Raw genomic sequence first — 19,556 nt, 5'->3', positions numbered from 1 at the left:
CCTACTGGGCTCCGAGGACAGGCTCCGCCCAGCCCCTGCTACCTGAGCCCCAGCCTTTCCCATCCCAACCACCGAGTCCCCCTCAAGTCCTCACGGGCCCCAAAGACAGCTCCGCAAACACCTCATGGGAACACTACAGTGACCCTCACAAACCCAGACCCCCACGGACGTCCCCACAGATCTCCGCAAACCCTACCCAGAGACTTTCAAAAAGATTCCACAAACCCCTTTAAAAGACGTGAACCCTTTAGGTTCGTCCGCTCCAGGTCCAATGCAGACTCTCAGGAAACCTCCCCCACCCGAGAGGTGACCAGATTGCTGCTGACACTGAGACTACTAGGCGTTCCAGTTGCCCTAGTAACGGATCCCTTCTCTTCCGGCCAGGGTTCCAGAGGCTTCAACCAAGTCCCTCCATCCGCCCCTGGTCCCTTCCCCTCCCAACCTCCCCCGAATCTGGCTAGAGCTCCTTTGCTAATTTCTGCAGGTGTCCCAGTCTCCTCCCTATGTTGCAGGCTTGCCAGCAAGGCCTGTCACCACACAGAGCCCGGCAGCTGGGTTTCATCCACAGCCTAGAGCCTTCCCTCTCTCAGGGCTAACACTTCCCAGTCCCAGCTTCAGACAGGATCCTGACCTAAGGACTTGTAAAAACCAAGCCAAAGCCCAGAGGTATGTAGCCTCCTATGGCCCCTCCTCCAAGCCCACATCCCATTTCCCTCCTAACACCTTCTGTCCCTTCCCTCAGTCCAACCCCCACCCCATTCTCTACTTTCACCCTCACCCTCTATCCCATTCTTCACCCCAACCCCCCATCCTCTAGTCCTCCACACCCCACCCCGTCCCTTGTTCCTCTTCCGAAGATCTTCCTCCCCATTATCCTACCTCTCCACCTACTTCCTGTCCCAAACCTGCCCTTTGGAAAGGCTCTGATGAGTGTAAGTGATGTATTTAGTATCTCTGGAGCATGGTGGGGGCAGGACGCGTGGAGGGAAAGTCAAGGCTGGGAGCCTTAGACACTGTTGCAAATGATGACAGGCGGTGAATATCAGGGCCAAGAAATTCGGCCTTAATCCTTAGACTGAGTCAATGAGTATTTTTAAGCAAGGAAATGCCATTGTCAGGTTTGCGTTTTAGAAAGATTACAGTTGGGTTGTTAAGGAGCACTCACTTCTTTTGGACATGCTTCCAAGACACATTCGGCACGCCCCGCTCTCCACGGCATCCTGGACTCACCCCAGCTCCTTTGTGTTGTCAAGTTGGTTAACCTGTCTCCTTCCCAACGTCCTTTAACTGAGCCTAGTGCTTTAGCACAGTGTCTCAGTAAAAGTGTAGGGTTAGGCCCTTTACAAAAGAATAAATTACATAAACCAATGAAAGAACAGACAAGTGGATTAATCCACTGGGGAAAGCAGCAGAGGGCCAAAGTTATCATACATAATCCAGGTAGAAAATGATGAGAACTCGAACAAAACTGGAGGGAAAGGAGAGAAGCGAATGGATTTGGGGGGATATTTAGAAGACAGGAAATACAGTCCTTGGTGCCTGTTTGAAGAGAAGGGCTGAGGGGAAAGGAGAAAACTAGGATAACTCCCGGAGGCAGTTCTGATGCCCTGTAGGACACCCACTGAGCCACGTTCAGCAGGCAGTTGGTATGAGTGTGAAGTACAGGGATTAAAGAGGTCTGAGATGGAATCATGGATTCGAGGGTCATCAGCACATAGTTGGAAGTAGTTGAAGCTTTGAACATGAATGACATCATCGAAGGAAGGTGTGTGTCGTCCCTAGACGAAACTAGACTGTGACCAGGGCCCTGCCATCATGCCATCCTTCTGCACTCTGGGGAGCAACCCCCCCCCCCACTTTGGTTTAGTATTCCCAGTCTCTAGAATTCCACAGGTTGACCCCCATGGTCCCAAGGTATGCCTAGGACCACGCCCTGCTCTTGGACTGGCCAAGTTGCTGTGTTTAGGCTCCCTCCTGGGGCATGGTCCTCTGCTACCATCTACTGATGGGATTCTGTCCGCTTCAGCCTTTCATTCTTTAAGTTCCAGCTCCCTCACAACCCATAGCAGGGTGCCGCATGAGGTCTGGACACATCCATGAACCTTCCAGCCTTATAGCCTAATACAGAGCTCATCTTGCGCCCCCCTCATATCTCAGGTGCACTTATCCTAATTCCCCTCCAGCCTATGAACCCTGACTTGCAACACCTTCCAATCCCAACCTAAAGCCTGTATCCTATTCTACCACTAGATGGAAGCAGACGAGGTCGGAGAAGAGCCTCATACCACCATGGATGCAGAGGAGCACCCTTCTTCAAAGGACCCCTCTGCCAGCGACTCACAGGAGCCCCCTCTCTCTGAAACCCCCTTGAAGGCTTCCATCTCTGAGACCCCTTTAGAACCACTTAGTTCTGCAACTCCTCTGGAGCCTTCCGCTTCCCAGAACCCATTAGAGACCCATACCTCGGGAACCCTCTTGGAGCCTTCCATCCCTGAGGCCACTTTAGAACCACTTACCTCTCCTTTGGAGCCTTCCACTTCCCAGAACCCACTAGAGACCCATACCTCGGGAACCCTCTTGGAGCCTTCCATCCCTGAGGCCACTTTAGAACCACTTACCTCTCCTTTGGAGCCTTCTGCTTCCCAGAACCCGTTAGAGCCCCACACCCCTGAATCTCATGTGACACCTTCCACTTCCCACACCCCGTTAGAGACCCATACCTCAGAAACCCTCTTGGAGCCTTCCATTTTTGAGACTCCTTTAGAGCTCCACACCCCTGAATCTCCTGTGAGGACTTCCTCTTCCCACAGCCCGTTAGAGACCCGTGCCTCAGAAACCCCCTTGGAGCCTTCCATCTCCAAGGCCTCTTTAGACCACTCTGTCCTCGAGAGCCCATCGGAGATTCACATCTCTAAGGTCCCAGAGAAACAGCTTACTTCTCACAATGCATCACCAGACCACGTCTCTAGGGCTCCCTCTGACACTCTGAAGGAAGGCCCCATCTCTGAGTTTCCCTCCAGTGATGTCTCCCGGATGAGAAGATCCATACAGATCCCTCAATCTGGATCCCTTCAAAAGCATTCCCTTTCAGGCCCATCTGCCCAGGTCCACCCGGACACATCTGCAAAGGAAAGGGAAGAAGGAGAGAACAAGGATGGGGTGGATGCCACTGACAGAGCCACTCTCACAGCTCAGTCTGGTCATCAACTGGGCAAGAAGAAGGAGAAGAAAGGTGTTAGCTGTAATTGCTTCCGCCCTTCTCCCCATTCTCATCACTGTCTTTCACCTGCCCCAGGAGAAGGGGATTGGGTTAATCTTCGACCTGACTCCCTCTCTTAGTTTTAGGACCCCCACTTCTCCTTGATTACTCTGCCCCTGTCTTCCCAGGTTACAGAGTCAGCCCAGCGGTCTCTACGAAGCAGTCAGAGATGGTGAAAGTGGCTAACACAGTGCACAGAGGGATGTTTGGTGCTCAGGTGAAAAATCTGTTCCAATGGGAGAAGAACGCAGCCCTGAGTGCCATCCAGACAGGTGGGCCCAGGAAGCCTTTCAAAGGCTTCTGACAAGTTCAGGGCCATCCTCTAATCCATTGGTTTCTGTGTGCTTGTCCATTCAATGGATAGCTGCCCCTTGTGGAAATGGCAATGCCACCAGCCTGAAATCTGGGAGGGAGGCAGGCAGGCGGGCCAAGGTAGATGATGTAGTTGCAGATGAAAGTGGGGATATTCATATAAAGCCCAGCTAGGGTCATGTAGCTGAACTGAAGTTGTTAAAAATACGGGCCAGTCCCAGATCTAGGGCTCAGACCGCCAGCACCAAACAGACCCTAAGGAAGAGAACGTGGACAGTCTCCAAGTGACTTATTGCTCTTACATGGCAAAAGGCCTTGGTCCCCTTGGTGGGACTCCATTAAAAGGCACCCCTAAATATGAGACACATAATCACTTGGGTACCCAAAAGCTGTGAGTCTCCACCAAAGAACAAAGTCATATCTTCTAGCCCTCTTGGTTCCAACTCTCAGCCCAGAATGAGTATTCTTGACAGTCCTGTTAGTGGCTTATATCCATGTCTGTATAGAAAGGGCGTGCAGAGGTACTGTGTAAACACGTGCTGTCCTGTGTGAACATGTGTACCTACGTAACTGAACTTTGTATCTATCGGGGTTACTTCAGTAAGAGGGTCACCTTGACCTGCTAGGAAGATTCTGGGGTTTCTGGACCCAACTCAATATATGTCACTGCATTTATTTTGGTTTTTCATACTTCCTCCTTATGATGGGAGTAGAGGTATGTCAAAACTAGATGAGCCGAAGATGTAGAGTCAACCAGGTAATTCTATGTCCTCATATCCTCCATGGGACTCACTTTCCTCAGTCCCACGCAGGGACCTCCCTCCTCCACCTCTGGACAAGAAAGTCACCGTGATCTATCTCATTTGTTTCTCGGTCTTACCTCAGTCATTGAAATTGCTTTGTTTGCTTATTTCAGTGACATCTTATGCCACTTTTACTCTTCTTGTAACTGTTGGGTCTGTTCAGTACAGACCCAACATTCTCCTTCTTAGAACCTCTTGTCCACTCCCCACTCTTTAAGGCCACTGTACTTCTTGAAATTGGACTTCTTCATTTTCCTGTTTAAACAGGCATTTTTATGCCAAAATTTAAGTGTTCTTTAATTTTGAACAAAGATATTTGGATTTATCATCCAACACTGGGGATCTTCTGCCCCTGGAGAATCCATAGATGTGCTCTGTAGAGAAATATCACATGCAAGCTTCTCTCTTGTTCATTCAACATTCATTGAACACCAGCAATGTGCCGGGCTCCATGCTAGCCATGGAGGTCATGATACTGACGGGGTTTCCAAGAGAAAAAAAAAATCCCTTAAATAACTTACACTTTAATGAGAGACACCAATAAGGAAAAGGAAAATAATAATTCATTCTAATAACTGCTATAACTGAGCTCAGCCCCAAGTGCTGCATGAACAGAGAAAAAGGGCAGGCGCCCCATTGTGGGAGCTGGGGGAATAGACCTTGGAAGGGATGACTTCTCAGCTGAAATCTGTGAGATGAGTAAGAAGAGGCAGCCAAGTAAAAGTGGGGTATGGTGAGTGACGGCAGGGCAAGGCGCCGGCAGGAAACTAAGCGACGCAGCATGCCTGCCGCACGGGGTGTTTGACAGATCAGTGCAGCTCATCTCTGCAAGGGCAGAATTGTGCAGGCATTTCTGTGCCATGCTCAGGAGCTGGGGTTATATCCTGAGGGCAACTGAGAGTCACTGAAAGATTTTTTTTAAAGATGTATTTATTTATTTTTAGAGAGGGAAGGGAGGGAGGGAGAGAGAGAAACATCAATGTGCGGTTGCTGGGGGCCATGGCCTGCAACCCAGCCATGTGCCCTGACTGGGAATTGAACCTGTGACACTTTGGTTCTCAGCCCGCGCTCCATCCACTGAGCTACGCCAGCCAGGGCCTCACTGAAAGATTTTTAAATGTGACAATAACATGAACAGATTTGTGTTTTTGTAAGATCACTCTGGCAGTAGGATAGACTTGAGAGAGACAAAAACTGGAGACAGGAAGACCACATTGTGGGGCACTGGTAACAATCCAGGTAAGGAATGAATGGGTGGAGGTAGAAAGAAGTCGACGAGCTCAAGAAATGCTAAGAAGGTAAAACCGACCTTTGGATCATTGGATGCATAGAATAAGAAGGAGGGACATACCTGGAATATTGTCTAGGCATTGGCTTAAGTAACTGATTGGATAATGGTGCCATTAACTGAATGCCTAAGACAGAGTAGATGCTTGCTAAGAATGTGTTGGATGAACAGAGGACAAAGGATGAGGGCCAGGTCTGGGAGGAATAACTGGGTATAACACATTTGAAGTGTTTGTGGGACATGCTAGTGGAAGAGTCTAGTGGACAGCTGGCTACACGGGTCTGAAGCTCAGGAGAGAGGTCTGGGCTGGAGACAGCCTTCACGTAAGAACAGTTGTATCTCGTATGGAGACATTCCAGCACATTTTGATCAGGAATCAAAATGGCATCCCAGATAATGTCTCCTCCCTGCCAGTCCTTGTGCACTCATAACAGGAAGAGGATCTGGAATCCGGGCAGAGAGTAGAGGGCACCACTCTAGACTACACAGCCAGATGTCAACTGTCCCACTTAAAGGGTACGGACACCTGTAATCGAGTCTGAGATGTAGTTTGCCAGCCTCCCTGCCCAAGCTTCAGTCTTCTTCATCTGAAAGCTAGACACTGGCTCCTCCATCAGCGCCTGGACTCGAGTCTCCCGGGATCTCAGGCTAGGCTCTGATCTCTGGGCACTAACCCCTGTTCGCCCCCACATCCCACCTGCCCATCCAGTGTATCCTGCTACTCTGGATGGAGTTCAGAATGCTGGCCCCCACCCATTCCCATTGTGACTCTACCTATACCCCACCCTTTAAACCAAGACTCCCCTGTGTAACAGGGCACTGGCACTACGGGCCATCAGCATCAAGACAGAAGCAGCAAAGCCAAAAGCCACACCTGGACAGACTTTAGGCCCGAGAGACCATGGGTAATACAAGGAAACCTAACCTGACAATTAGACACAGAATTGTTGATTATGGCCCTGGACAGAACCAAAGACCAGAGGATGTAACTCTTTCATATCCTCCCCAGGGGAACTTCAGGGTGCTGCCCGGACTACTGAAGGAATTTGCTCATTCACTTATCCAGTCAGGCAGTCTGTGTTCTCTGAGCACCTCTTTTGTCCTAGGCCTTGTGCTAGGACTAGAGATATAGACGAAAAGACAGATTGCGTCCTTGGAGCAATACCAGTGAACAGTTCATTAACTGTGATAAGAGTAGCACAAGGAGCCATGGAAGGCAAGAGGAGGAATCCATAGACGAGCAAGTCAGGGACACTTCTTGGTGGAGGTGACACTTCAATGGAATAAGAGCCCTGCCACATGGGACTCATACGGGATTCTCGGCTAGAAGTTGGGGTACTCTTAGGTCTCATGGAAGATGAGAAAATCTGAGCGGGAGGTACTCTCCGGTTCTCCTCCCACATTTACACAGCAGCACCTTGTCTCCTGGTGAGACTGAGTGTCAGCCAGGCATTTTCAGATCCCACTGCTAGAGCCAGGGTCTGAAGGGGCCTCTTGCTGGTGCCTGAGCTCAGGGGTATGTCTTAGCCTCATCTTCCTTCCCATGCCTCACAAGCTGGTATTTTTGGGTCTTTACCACTCATGACTTCTGGCCTACCTTTTCTCCTTTCCCTCGGCAGCCCTTCCCAAGGTCATAGAGGGCATTAGTCCAATAGTACCAGGAAAGGATGAAGGTGCTGGCCTGAAAAAGCGAGGGAAACCCTCCTTTTGGCTCCAGGTCTGCCCAACCTCCTCTTCCTCTTCGGGTCCCTTCAACAACCATGCTCTTCATGGCCAGTCTCCAACATCTCCCCCACACCCGCCAATCAGCTTCCTTCCCTCACTCCTTAGACACTTCAAAGAAACCAAGCAAAGTTGGGCTCTAAGGTAGGGAGGGGAGGAGGTGAGAACCCCACAGTTACAGAGAACTCACTGAGATTCGCGTTCATCTTCAAACACAGTTGTATTTATAATCTTCCTGCTCAGAAACGGAAGACTGTCTTCAGTCATCTCTGACAGGCTGATAGAGTTGGAGTGGATCCTAGAGTGGGAAGGAAACTGAAACACTTGTGGAGTGATGAGAAAACCTTGAGGGAAAAAAATCGAAAGGGGTAGGGGTGAGGACTCATGGGTGGAGATAAATACACCTTGGGGGGGGGGGTGAGGCACCCCCACCAGGGGATAGGTGAGAACACCTTGGAGAGCTTAGGCTCTTCTTCCTTCTCATTGGTCCTAATACCCAATCCCACCACACCCAGGTCTCTACATTGGCTGGCGCTGCCCGCATTATCTATGGGACTGTTTCCGGATTGGGGATGAGTCCAAGTGCTTTTGTGGACACTTGTTGAGAGAGCACCAGATCGTATCAGGTAGGGAAAACTGAGTTATCCCCCGCAGGCCCTGGCTGTGAGGAGGGATAACCGCACTCTGTCATGCGTTGGGATGTATGAGAGACAGTGTGGGTGTGTTAGCATGGGGGAGGGGGTTGGCACGGGAAGGCCAGGCCCTACCAGGTGCTGGTCTAGCCTTACCACCCATCCCCATTCCCACAGACATTTCTGTGCCCTGCAATGTGAACCAGTGCCGCTGCCTCATGTTCTGCTTTATCCCATCACGCCCAGAGGAGGTGGGTCAGTTCTGGCTCAGGAGACGAGCCAGCTTTGACCCCAAGGCGTGGAGAGCCCAATGTCGCTGCAAACATAACCATGAAGACCATGCAGCTACTGGGTCCCATCCCTGCAGGGTCAAAGGTACCTTCAAAAACAAGGGGAGTACAGAGGTGGGCATGAGTGGGGATAGGATGCATATAATTGGGGATAAGGATACGGGAGCTGGTAGAAGAGACTTGGTTTTGTGGTGGGTGAGGAAGAGATGAGCATGTAGTCAGTCTGTGGGGGAAGCCCCAATTCCTATACTTATCTTGGTTGTCTTCTTGCCCTAGGCTGTTGCTGCAACTGCTTTGAGTCTAATTTCCTGTGTGCAGCCTGTGACCGGCGCTGGGAGGAACACCAGACTTTCTTTGAGACTGAAGAGACCCGGCGACGAGGAGGGAGGCCTCACGGTGAGGGGGGCAACCTGGGACAAGGAGTCATTCAGAGTCTGTAGTCAGAAAGTCAGGCAGAAAGGCACTCCCATCCTCAACTATCCCGCCCAGGACCACTCGCCCCCTAACCCCTCACCCCTCACCTCCTGTATCCCATACCTGCATTGGTTTCCACCCCTAGGAGCAGACTATGTGCCTTTTGCAGAGATTCCTACCCTCCAAGAAACCATCACCATCAACTCTGACTTCAAGGTCCTACAGAAACAGGGGCCCTCTGGCCATCCCAGCTCCCGCCCTAGTCCCCCTGGTTTCCCTGATCCACTCAGCCTCCGACCTGGCCCTACCTCTAACCGCCGTACCTGACCCTTTCACCTCTGCTCTTCCCTCCTCCAGGGACAGACGCAGTCAACACCTGGCACAGGCCTCTGTGAGCCTGGCCCAGATCAGCAATAAAGGGGAAGCCACTGGAATCTGACCTGGCTCTGTATGCGATAGCTAGAGCCCGGCCCAAGGACAGACATTCTAAGACCTTCGGGTCAGCACCTATTGGGGGTAAAAGGAAGCAACACACAGCAGAGAGGCTAGATCCGGCCATCTGTCTTCACCACACCCACATTTAATCTGCTAGCCAAGGCAGCCAAGGAGGGAGGGTGGGGTTTCAAGGAGGATAGAGTGAGCAGTGATGTTAGATGCAGCTGTGGTCTCCAGTAAGATCAAGACTGGAAAGTGTTCACTGGATTTTGCAGTTAGAAGGTCTTTGGGGAGAGTGTAGTTTCAGTGGTGCAGTGGAGGCAGAAGGAGTTTCTTTAAGAAATTTGAATGGAAAGAGGAGGAGAGAAGTCAGACAATATCCAGAGGCAGATGTGGAGTTGAGAAAGCAGTTTTTAGGAAGGAAAAAGGAAAGAGGCCAGTAGGTAACAAGACCTTGAAGGATGCGGAAGAGAAAGAGAGATGCCTGGTGAGGCAATATCCCAGAGATGGAGGGAGGGGATGAGGTCAAGGCGGAGGTGAAGGGATTCACTTTGGACAGGAGAAACACCACATCCTAAAACCAAGAGGAAGAAAGGAAAGCAAGGATAGGGAGCAGGGTCTTGTGAAAGTTCCCCTGTGAAGTAGGAGACAAGATCAGTTGCTGGTGGGGAGGGGGGAGGATAAAAGCAGAGAGTAGGAGACAGGAAAAGAGAGGTGAAGGTTTTGGAAGGCTAATGCAGGGAACTGGAGCAAAACCTGATCGGTGGCTGGTTGAGGATTAAGATACAGTTGGAAGCAGGAACCTAGTTAGAAAAGCAGAGAAACAAAATATTTAGATGAATGGGTTGTGATGGTAGGGCGTTGGGGAGGATAGCAATAATCAGGAAAATAAAGCAAAAGAAAGATTGAAGATGTAGAGGGAGCTGACCATACAAGTTGGGAAAGTAACTGAAGCCCGGAAGCAATTGGCAGATTGGGAAAAAGGAACAGTCAGAGGAGCAGCAGCCTCTCATGAGGTCCAGCAGCAGATGTAGTGGTGGGGACTGAAGTACAGGAAACAGCAGTCAGAACCTGCAGCCGCCGCAGCCTTCAGATAAGAGCAGCTGTAAGTGATCACGAAGGCGTGGATTAAAGAAGCCTGTGGGCCAGCAGCCAAAATCAGTGAATGTCGAGGAATGTGACTAGAAAGCCCATAGATGATTCCTACGGGGAGTGGTGGATTCTGACATGAATGGACTCTGTGATCCTAGGCAAGTCACTTTCCCTTTCTGGGCCTCAGGTTCTGGATCTTTGAGGAATAATCTCTGTGCTACCTGCTCCCTATGAGAACCCAGAGAAATAACCAGTTTCAAAGTGCTTTGTCCTTGCCTACCCCTCCTAGCTGGTTTCCTTCGTCTTCTCAGGTCCTAGCTGCTCTTATCTCTTGCCCTTCTCCAGAGCAGCTTTAGGGGCTTCTGGCATCCCAGATGCATGTCAACAAAAGGTCGCTGCCACCAATCCAATGCCAACACAAGTTCTCAATCTGGGAGCAATAAAAGGAAACTTTATTCAGGTAAAGAGTTTGCAAACCAGAGAGACACAGCCTCCATGAAAAGGGAAAGTATGCTGTACCAGGACAAAGAAAAGGGCGGCCTGTATAAAGTTCCTGCCCCGTTATTGATTGGCCCATTTTTACTCAAATGAGGAATCCAAATTTGCATAGTCTGATTGGTCCAAATAGCATTGTCCTGATTGGTCAGAATTACTCATTCTGATTGGTCATTATAGAGTTGCTCTGATTGGCCTTTGAAGACACAAATAAGGATATAGCTGTGCAGTTCCAATCGGACAGGGTAGTCCATTGGTTAAAAGATGATTCCACGAACTCAGCTGGCAGTTCTGTCTGTGGCTTTCACCTGAAATGCAGAGTGCATTAGAGGCCGATATCAGCAATGGTTGCTGAACTCTCATAAATTGAGCCCAATTAACCATAAGGAGTCCTTCTGGGGGTACTGTATTTTGCTGTGTAAAAATGGTCTCATTTTTGTCCAAATTTTTGAGGGAAAAATAAAGATAAGCATTATACATGGGTAGTACTAATTCCATATCTATATAAATGTTTTTATTTTGTTTATGCTTATGCATTAGAAATGTAACTCTAGAAAGCAATAATGATATCCAGATGCAAAATAATACCCTAGAATATGATAATCAGTTTTGTTTCTAAATAAAAATAAATAATTGAATTAAAACATTAAAATGAAAGATTTTTTTTCTTCTGAAAGTTTGGGGCAAAAACGTGGGTGTGCATTATGCATGGCAAAATACAGCTATAAGTCTTATGGGAGTCAATAGTCACCAACTGAAACCCACAGCCTGTAGGGCATTGAGAAAAGGCCCATCTACATTCCCTCACAACTGGGGAGGCTGTCTAACTTTCCAAGGGAAGATTTGAAACCCAGACTGCTAGACCTTTTGGGGGAAATCACATGGTCAAATGTCTGCCCTTCAGAGGAGAAAGGACTTTCTAACAATAGTAGTATGGCTGTATGAAAGAGATTGTTACTATCTCCAGAAGTAAAGAGCTCCTCATTACTGGTTATAAGCAATTAGCACTATGATGAAAATTCATGAAACTAATTCAGTTAGTAATCAACGATAAAGGAGTGGTTACTACGAAAAACACATTCAAAGAAGTATATGGAGCCCTTATACAATATTTTTATGCAGACTGTGTAATAATATGAAAAATTGTAAGTGGAAGAAAATCTGCAATATATATGTATTACATTATAAAAGGAAATTAAAGGAAATGCCAAGTATTATTCATTCTACAAATAATTATGTCAGGCCATATGCAAAAAAAAAAAACCTAAACTAAAAATACTGTGGTAAACATCAGACTAAAACCTGGTATGAGTATGTAAGCATTTCGTGCTCCCTGTGTTTCTTTTTTTAAAATTCTTTTCATTGATTGATTTGAGAGAGAAAAACATCAACTTGTTGTTCCACTTATTTATGTTTTCACTGGTTGCTTTTCTCCTTTCCTTTTTTAAAAAAATTTTATTTATTTATTTTTAGAGAGTGGGTAAGGGAGGGAGAAAGAGAGGGAGAAACACATCAATGCATGGTTTCCCCCACACAATACAAGAGTTTTCCCTCTCACATGTTCCCTACTGGGGACATGGCCTTCAACCCAGGCATGAGCCCTAACTGGGAATCGAACCCTCGACCCTTTGGTTCGCAGGCTGGCACTCAACCCACTGAGCCACACTAGCCAGGACATGGTTGCTTCTTGTGTGTGCTCTGACTGCTGATGGAACGCTCCATCTTGGCATATCGAATGACAACCCGACCAGCTTTTGTGACCTCCTTGTTTCTTATGTCAAAAATATGTATTGCAGCAGAACGAAATATAGTTCAGACCTAGCCATGACACATTTCCCTTGTCCTTCCAACTCCACTCACTGGAAATACCAGGCACAGAGCTGACCATATCGCCCACCTTTTCTACTTAGGAAACATTTGCTTATCAGTCCTGTGGCCAAGATAGGACTCACACACCTCCAGCCCTGAATAGAAAAATGCAAAAAAAGAAAAGTTAAAACTACAGAATTTTTCATCTTGGAGTGAATATGTTAACAAGAACATAAACTAAGGAGGAATTGCCCGTAGATCAGTGATTTTCCACCAGTGTGCCACAAGAACTTTTAAAGCATTCAATACATGACTATTTAGTCAGGGACACTGACTTCTTTTCCCTTTGATTGACAAATAAAATAAGGACAGCCAACACAGCAATAGCTGTCTGGTGTGAATGAATCAAAATTATACCTGGTGTTTTTTTTTGTCAGATTGGCAAAAAAATAAAACATTATTTGGTGTGCCACAGTTTTAGAAATTAGTCTATGTGCTCCATGAGATGAAAAATGTTGACAAGCTTTGCTGCCTTAGATGAGTATGTTAAAATCTTTGAAATGTTCAAGGGTCTGAAACTGCCCTCGTGAGGAACATATCTATTGCACCAGTTAAAAAATGGACCCTGTCCCAGTTCACCTTCAGCTCCACCCACCTGGTGTGCTCAACCTGCCTCTTTTTTTCTGAGGGCCCTAAGGCCTTGGGCTCCTGGGGTTAGCTGGTTTCAGGAGCCAATAAGGCCTGAGTGCCTTCAGAACCCTGCCCTTCTCCACGCCAACGCCATGACAGGTCTACAACAAGCGATTTTCAACTGGTGTGCCGCAAGAATTTTCAAAACATTCTATACCTGACTATATAGTTAGGGATCCTAACCTCTTCCCTTAGATCGTAAATTTTAAAAAATGACAGCAGATACAACAATGGTGTGAATGAATCAAAATTATATCATTTTTGTCAAGTCGCTAAATAAAAACATTTTTGGTGTGCCGCAGAATTTTAATAATTAGTTTATGTGTGGCCATGAGATTAAAAGGTGGAAAACCGCTGGCCTACAATCTTATGGGCTTTGTGAGGCAGGTGACAGGAGCATCACCCTGTCCCTCCCAGGCCAGCAGTAGGGGCCAGACCTGAATAGGAACGCTGCAACCACAAGCTTCCCACTGCGTGAATCAGAGCCAATTAGGGGGAAATCCCACCTCTTGGTCTCTTTTTCCTTCCAGTGTTCTGAGAAACTATCCCATAGCAAAATTAGTTAGGCGATCCAATGGAAAGAGGTCTTGCGCGCTGAAAAGACAAGCCAATGGAGTGAAAAAAATCGCCCAGTTGGCAAAAGCTACCAATGGGATGAAAAGATTCAGCCACGCCTCTGAGCTAAGGGGCAGCAGGCAGGGCTAGGAACGCAACCCAATGGAATGGCAGGACTCCCTCCCCGCGTGGCTGGCGGAACCAATGGCCGCCGCCCAGTGGCTCCCGGGCTCCACCACCCCCACCTCGGGCCAGCCCCAGAGCCCGAGGGCCGGCCCGGGTGTCAGGTTCCCGCGGCCGAGGGGAAGATGGCGGCGGCCATGGCGCTGGCCGCCGGGCTGCGCGTGGCGCGCAGGGTTGTGGCGGTCGCGGGGCCGCGGGGGGCGCAGGTGAGAAGTGGCTGTGGGGGCAAGGACGGGATCCTGCGGGCTCTGACACCCTCCAGGGCCGGAGGCCGCGTTCCTCCCCGGCTCCCCCAGATGCGCGCAATCCTGCGGCCTCGCTGGGACGGAGCAAAAGTGCAAGCTCCGGAGCTGCGCGGTGAGGTTGGACTGGTGGTCGCTTCTTTCCGGAAGCCTGGACGCAGGAGAAGCGAACTGGCGACGACCGACGTCCTGCATAGGCCTGGGCGCTGAGGTCGGGACAGGGTCCGTGGAGCGGCTGCTGTCTTGTCTTACACCTGCCAGAAATCCTTCTAACCGAAGGTGGTCTCCTGGCGGCCCCTTCAGGACCCCCTGCAGGACCTGATCTTTTGCATACCATAGCCAGTCTTATGCTCTCCTTCAGGCCCCTGGCCTTCTACTGAGTACTAGTGTTAACCTCTCATCTTCCCCACTTTGCCAGAGAGACTAGAGGGGTCAGATTCATCCTGTCCTTTTCTCCCACAACGTGACAGCACTAACTTCAGCCTTTCTGAGTCCCTGGGAAATGGAGATTTTCCTACCCTCAATTCCCTGGGGCTGAGTCCACTTAACTGGACTCTTCCACTGATTGAAATTCACAGACTGGAGTTAAATTCGCAGTAGGAGGTCAAATGTGACACCCAGACACCCTGGTGTCAAAAGGCAATTTTATTAAAACCTGAATGAAACAGGTAACATGGCTTAAACATCAGAAAATGAGTAGTAGAAATAAGTAACAACATTAACGAGGTGAAAATATGTGGAAAGAGTCCAAAGGGTATTAAGAGATGATGCAAACCACTTCCTTTATTTTACATTTGCAGCCAAGAGAAAGGATTTATCAAAGGTAAATTTACTGATAAATAGGAACTGGGAACTAAGTCTCCAGGTTCCCTTGGATCCTTTCCCTGAACAGTGCTAGATTTCCTAGATACTTTAGAAGAAGAAATCAACTGAAATCCTAAATCCTATATTGTGATACTGCCTGTTATCTAACGAGGCCCAGCACTCTCTGGCCCTACTCTCCACTGCTGATGCTCTGAAATTGAGGAACTTTTCCTTTGGGTAGGAACTACTAATAGATTTCTAGAAGGGTGAAGTTAATGACTATCAAGAGCCCAGCCCCTGCCAGCCCCAACTGAGTACATGGGAGAGGTATTACCAACTCTCTCCTTCGGGTGTGTCTGACCCACCTTCAGGTCCGTGGAGCTGCAGATGTGAATGGTGGGAATGAAGTGGCCAAGGCCCAGCAGGCAGCTCCTGGGGGGACAGCCCCAACCATCTTCTCCAGGATCCTGGATCGAAGCCTCCCAGCTGATATTCTATACGAGGACCAGCAGGTGGGGTGCCCTTAGGACCCATCCCCATAGGAATTTTCACAGATACCATTTAGCCCGTGAAAATAACATAGTGGTCTCTGGCCTGTCACTGTTCCCAGTGTCTAGTATTCCGTGATGTGGCCCCTCAGGCACCTGTGCACTTCCTGGTCATTCCCAAGAAGCCCATTCCTCGGATTAGCCAGGCTGAAGAAGAAGACCAGCAGGTGGGAAGAATAAGGCCAGAGTTTGACTGGGGGAAGTCCTAGATTCAGCTAGAGGTTTGCTCCTTGTGAATAAAGCCACTTGTCTCCCTCCCCTTTTCCCATAGCTTCTAGGACACCTTCTCCTTGTGGCCAAGAAGACAGCAAAGGCTGAGGGGCTGGGAGATGGATACCGACTTGGTGAGTGGCTTGGTCCTTGAGCCCCTCACCAATGAATTCTCATATCTACTTCTCAATATGATCTTCATTCTTCGGCCTTTCCCATGATCTTAACTCACTAACCCCAAGCTCCATTTCAGTGATCAATGATGGAAAGCTGGGAGCACAATCTGTGTATCATCTGCACATTCACGTACTTGGGGGCCGACAGCTCAAGTGGCCTCCAGGTTGAACCTACCAACTGACTAAGGACCCCGGACCTGGATGCTTGGATGGGGTAGGGGGAAAGGACCATGTGATGCTAATAAATTTGCTCTTCCTCAATTTTGGGGCCCTGTCGTAAATCTATAGATAGATTTATACCACAAATAGTAAAGAAAACTGATTCAAGGGGTGATCCCGTTTGAATATGGTTTGAGCGAGAGTCACTAATGAAGCCCATACTGTAGTAAAGTTGCACTTGCCTATAGACCCGTAAATCATCACAACTAGTGATCCACCTGTCAAGTTTCTAGCTAAATAGCAGTAGGAATATGCCTCAATGAGTATGAAGAGACTGAATCCTAGGAGTGAGATGTGCACAATCCTGGCCCTTATCCAGCTGCCATTCCAAGTTATAAGGATCTGAAAAGAGGGTGCCAATGTGAGGACCTTTTATTGGGGACGAATTAATCACCACCCCCCCCTCCAAAAGCTGCTACCCTCTGACTAATCCCCGACTCTCACCATTATGCCTTTAAGATGTTGTCTGAGGGGTTTCATCATCAAAATGTTTGAAAACAGCCCTAGCTAGTGTGTCTCAATGGATTGAGCACCAGCCTTCGAACCTGAGGGTCACTGGTTTGATTCCCAGTCAGGGCACACGCCTGGGTTGTGGGCCAGTGGGGGCCACCTGAGAGGTGACCACACATTGATGTTTCTCTCCCTCTCCTCCCTCCCTTCCCCTCTCTCTAAAAATAAGTAAATAAAACCTTAAAAAAATATGACGTTTAAATGTTTGAAAATGCCCCCACCCCTTTGAGAATGAGCTAAGGGGAAGCTACTATTATACCCTACATAAATACACTAGGCTTTTGTCTGATACCACAGCCCTGTGCTTATCTCCAACACAACCACCTCAGAAAGCCTCAAAGAATTGTGCTTAGGTATGAAGGGCGAGGCCTTAGATCAGCGGAACCTTAAAAAGCGGGGATGAGACTGAATGGAGTCCGAACGGAAAAGCAGCCTTCCCACACCACACCAGGTTTAGGACTTCCGCCCCGCAGGCCACCTGACTCCACCCCCACCCCCCACCCAACGTCCTCTCAGCTCAGGTTCTGCGCAGTCTCCTGGAATAATTTGCCGTCTCTATGGCAACCCGGTAGCTGGTGTCTGAAGATGGAGACCTTTGATTCTACCGAGGGATCATCGCCGTCGCGGTGAGAGCCGCAGCTCTGGCTGCAGGCGTTAGGGGACGAGGACAGTCTGCGGAACTTCCTCTGCTGAGCTTTTGACAACTTTGACGCATTTACTCTCTTTCAGATCTTCCCACATACATCCCAACTCTCAAGGACGGGGGTCCTCTTCGGAATCGTTTCCTTCTTCGGATGGCGGTCCTAGGTTGGCCCCGGCAGCCGCAACCGCAGCAGCCGCAGCAGCTACTGCAGCCACCTCCACTGCCAGAGCAGATGTATTATCTGTAAAGACCGAAGCGCCCTCTTCTGAGCAAAGCCTTCTCATGGATTCCGCTTCTGATAGTCTTCTTGAGAAGCCCTGCACCGGGCCCAACTCAACCGACATGATAGGCCATGAGAAAATTGGCTTTAAGCCTGTCTATGTTTCCTGTGTTCCTCGGGATCCCTGTACTATAAATGGCCTTAGCTCTAGCCCTTGCCCTGATACTGGCTCTAACGCTGGCCCTGTTCTTGCCTCCAGTTCTGGTTCTGGCCATGGCTCTGGTCAAGGCACTGGTCCTGATTCTGGCTGTGGTCCTGCCTGTGACTCTGGGCCTAGTCCAGGCTGTGGCAATGGCCCTGCGCTCAGCCCTGACATGCTTACAAGCTCCAAAAATCCAGGGTCAAACCTGGTCCCTAATTATGCCTCTGGAAATCACTACCAACACTGGGAGCCTAAGAAACAACATTGGAAATTTTTGCAAGTTTCAGAACCTGCTGCCAGAGGGCCCTGGAAGCCCCCCAAGGATGGAGGGAAGTGTGAGGTTCTCAGCAAAACATTGCCACGGGGCCAGTGCCTTCTCTACAACTGGGAGGAAGAGGTATTAAGGTTTTGACCTACTCCCTTTTCCTAAAGGCTGCCCCCAGTTCCCTGGGGGAGGCAGTAGTGTATGATGGGAGTGGGGACCAGAAAGGACATCATGATCACTCAACTCGGGGCCCACAGAGAGCCACCAACCACCTGGATCAAGTCCCAAGCATGCAGGATGGCTCCGAGAGTTTCTATTTCCGACATGGACATCAGGGACTGCTAACCCTGCAGCTACAGGCACCCATGCCCCACAGCACCACCCAGAAAGACTCCTACCAGCCCCCAGAAGACCGCTTTCAGCCAATGAGAGGTGGGAAGCATGAGGGAATAGGCCAGAATGAGTCCAACCGTCAGGGGGAAAAGAGAGGAAGGAATGTGTGGTGGGACCATGGATTGTCCAATGGGTATAAGGGCAGAACCCCATGAGTTTCCTTCCTTTTCTCAACTTTGTTTCTTCTGGGCCTGCTCCTTAACCAGACGCCCCGTTCTGTTCACTCCCTGCCCTCCCACAGGGAAGCGCGAAGCCATGCTGGAGATGCTCCTGCACCACCAGATCTGGTGAGGGGCTGGGTAGGCTAAGGGGAAAGGGGAGGGGGAGGACACAGGGAAGAGTGGCCTAGATACCCCCGTCACTGTATAGGAAAGAGGTGCAGGCAGAGCAGGAACCCCCAAGGGAGCACTTTGAGGCCGAGTCTGTGACACACCATGACTACCAAAAGGAGCCGGCACAGGCAGGGCCTCCTGCCCCAACAAAGGTGAGAACCGATGCCACCCAACGTGTACAGCGGGGCTCTGGGGGGCTGTGGGAGAGCAGTAGACTCAGAGGTGGAGAGAGAGAGCTTCAGGCCCAAAGTTACTCTGTTGTTTTTCCCTCGCAGCCTCACGACTACCGTAAGGAGCAGCCTGAAACTTTCTGGATACAGAGGGCACCACAGCTACCGGTGTGTGACTAGGTGTCGGGAGGCGTGGGGGAAGAGGGAGGGGAAGAGGTTCTTTTCTGGCTTGGCAGAGTAGGATCTGTCCTCACTCTGGCATTCCCACAGGGTGTCAGTGACATCAGGACACTGGACACACCATTCCGGAAGAACTGCAGCTTCTCCACACCAGTGCCTTTGTCCCTGGGGCAGCCTTTGCCCTATGAACTTGAGAATTATTCCTACCAGTTGGGAGAACTCTCTTCCCTTGGCTGTCAGGGAAGAGGGCAGGGTGGCAGAGCAGGTAGAAGTATGTAAGGCTCGAGGAGGGGAGTGCGGTGTCTAGTTCTGTCTGTACTGGAGAGGTGGGGACGAAATGAATTCTGTTTGTACTGGGTGAAGGGGCTTTCCATAAAGGGTTCTTTCTGGTTTCGAGTCTGCTAATTCAGTGATTCCCTGAGTTTCTTTGTTCATACCCCCAACACCTTGCCTTGGAGCTGCC

General features: G+C 49.5%; 3 protein-coding genes across 6 annotated transcripts; all 3 read left to right on the top strand.

Annotated features, from left to right (window-relative positions):
- The first annotated feature begins 21 nt into the window (after positions 1-21).
- On the top strand, positions 22-9,893 carry FAM221B (family with sequence similarity 221 member B). The gene is made up of 7 exons (XM_036021915.1): positions 22-666; positions 2,251-3,211; positions 3,388-3,531; positions 7,900-8,010; positions 8,194-8,391; positions 8,583-8,702; positions 8,866-9,893. The coding sequence occupies exons 2-7, from the start codon at positions 2,251-2,253 to the stop codon at positions 9,045-9,047; spliced, it is 1,716 nt and encodes a 571-aa protein (XP_035877808.1). The 5' UTR covers positions 22-666; the 3' UTR covers positions 9,048-9,893.
- Positions 9,894-14,038: 4,145 nt separating this feature from the next.
- On the top strand, positions 14,039-16,220 carry HINT2 (histidine triad nucleotide binding protein 2). 3 transcript variants are annotated; one of them, XM_028513587.2, is made up of 5 exons: positions 14,039-14,185; positions 15,397-15,537; positions 15,636-15,740; positions 15,845-15,917; positions 16,037-16,220. In XM_028513587.2, exons 1-5 carry the CDS (start codon positions 14,105-14,107, stop codon positions 16,126-16,128), a joined length of 492 nt encoding a protein of 163 aa, XP_028369388.1. In that variant the 5' UTR covers positions 14,039-14,104; the 3' UTR covers positions 16,129-16,220. The 3 variants fall into 3 exon arrangements, with proteins under 3 accessions (XP_028369388.1, XP_035877807.1, XP_035877805.1); XM_036021912.1 differs by having other exon boundaries at positions 14,054-14,185; positions 15,376-15,537; XM_036021914.1 differs by lacking the exon at positions 15,636-15,740 and having other exon boundaries at positions 14,045-14,185; positions 15,376-15,537.
- Positions 16,221-16,884: 664 nt separating this feature from the next.
- On the top strand, positions 16,885-19,482 carry SPAG8 (sperm associated antigen 8). 2 transcript variants are annotated; one of them, XM_028507878.2, is made up of 7 exons: positions 16,889-17,314; positions 17,418-18,150; positions 18,276-18,450; positions 18,653-18,698; positions 18,781-18,895; positions 19,019-19,081; positions 19,184-19,482. In XM_028507878.2, the coding sequence occupies exons 1-7, from the start codon at positions 17,088-17,090 to the stop codon at positions 19,370-19,372; spliced, it is 1,548 nt and encodes a 515-aa protein (XP_028363679.2). In that variant the 5' UTR covers positions 16,889-17,087; the 3' UTR covers positions 19,373-19,482. The 2 variants fall into 2 exon arrangements, 1 of the variants encoding a protein (XP_028363679.2); XR_004902246.1 differs by lacking the exon at positions 19,184-19,482 and having other exon boundaries at positions 16,885-17,314; positions 18,618-18,895; positions 19,019-19,051.
- The last annotated feature ends 74 nt before the right edge of the window (positions 19,483-19,556 follow it).

Source organism: Phyllostomus discolor, chromosome 3 (genome assembly GCF_004126475.2).
Source record: "Phyllostomus discolor isolate MPI-MPIP mPhyDis1 chromosome 3, mPhyDis1.pri.v3, whole genome shotgun sequence".
NCBI lineage: Eukaryota > Metazoa > Chordata > Mammalia > Chiroptera > Phyllostomidae > Phyllostomus > Phyllostomus discolor.
This window is presented reverse-complemented; position numbering and strand designations above follow the sequence as displayed.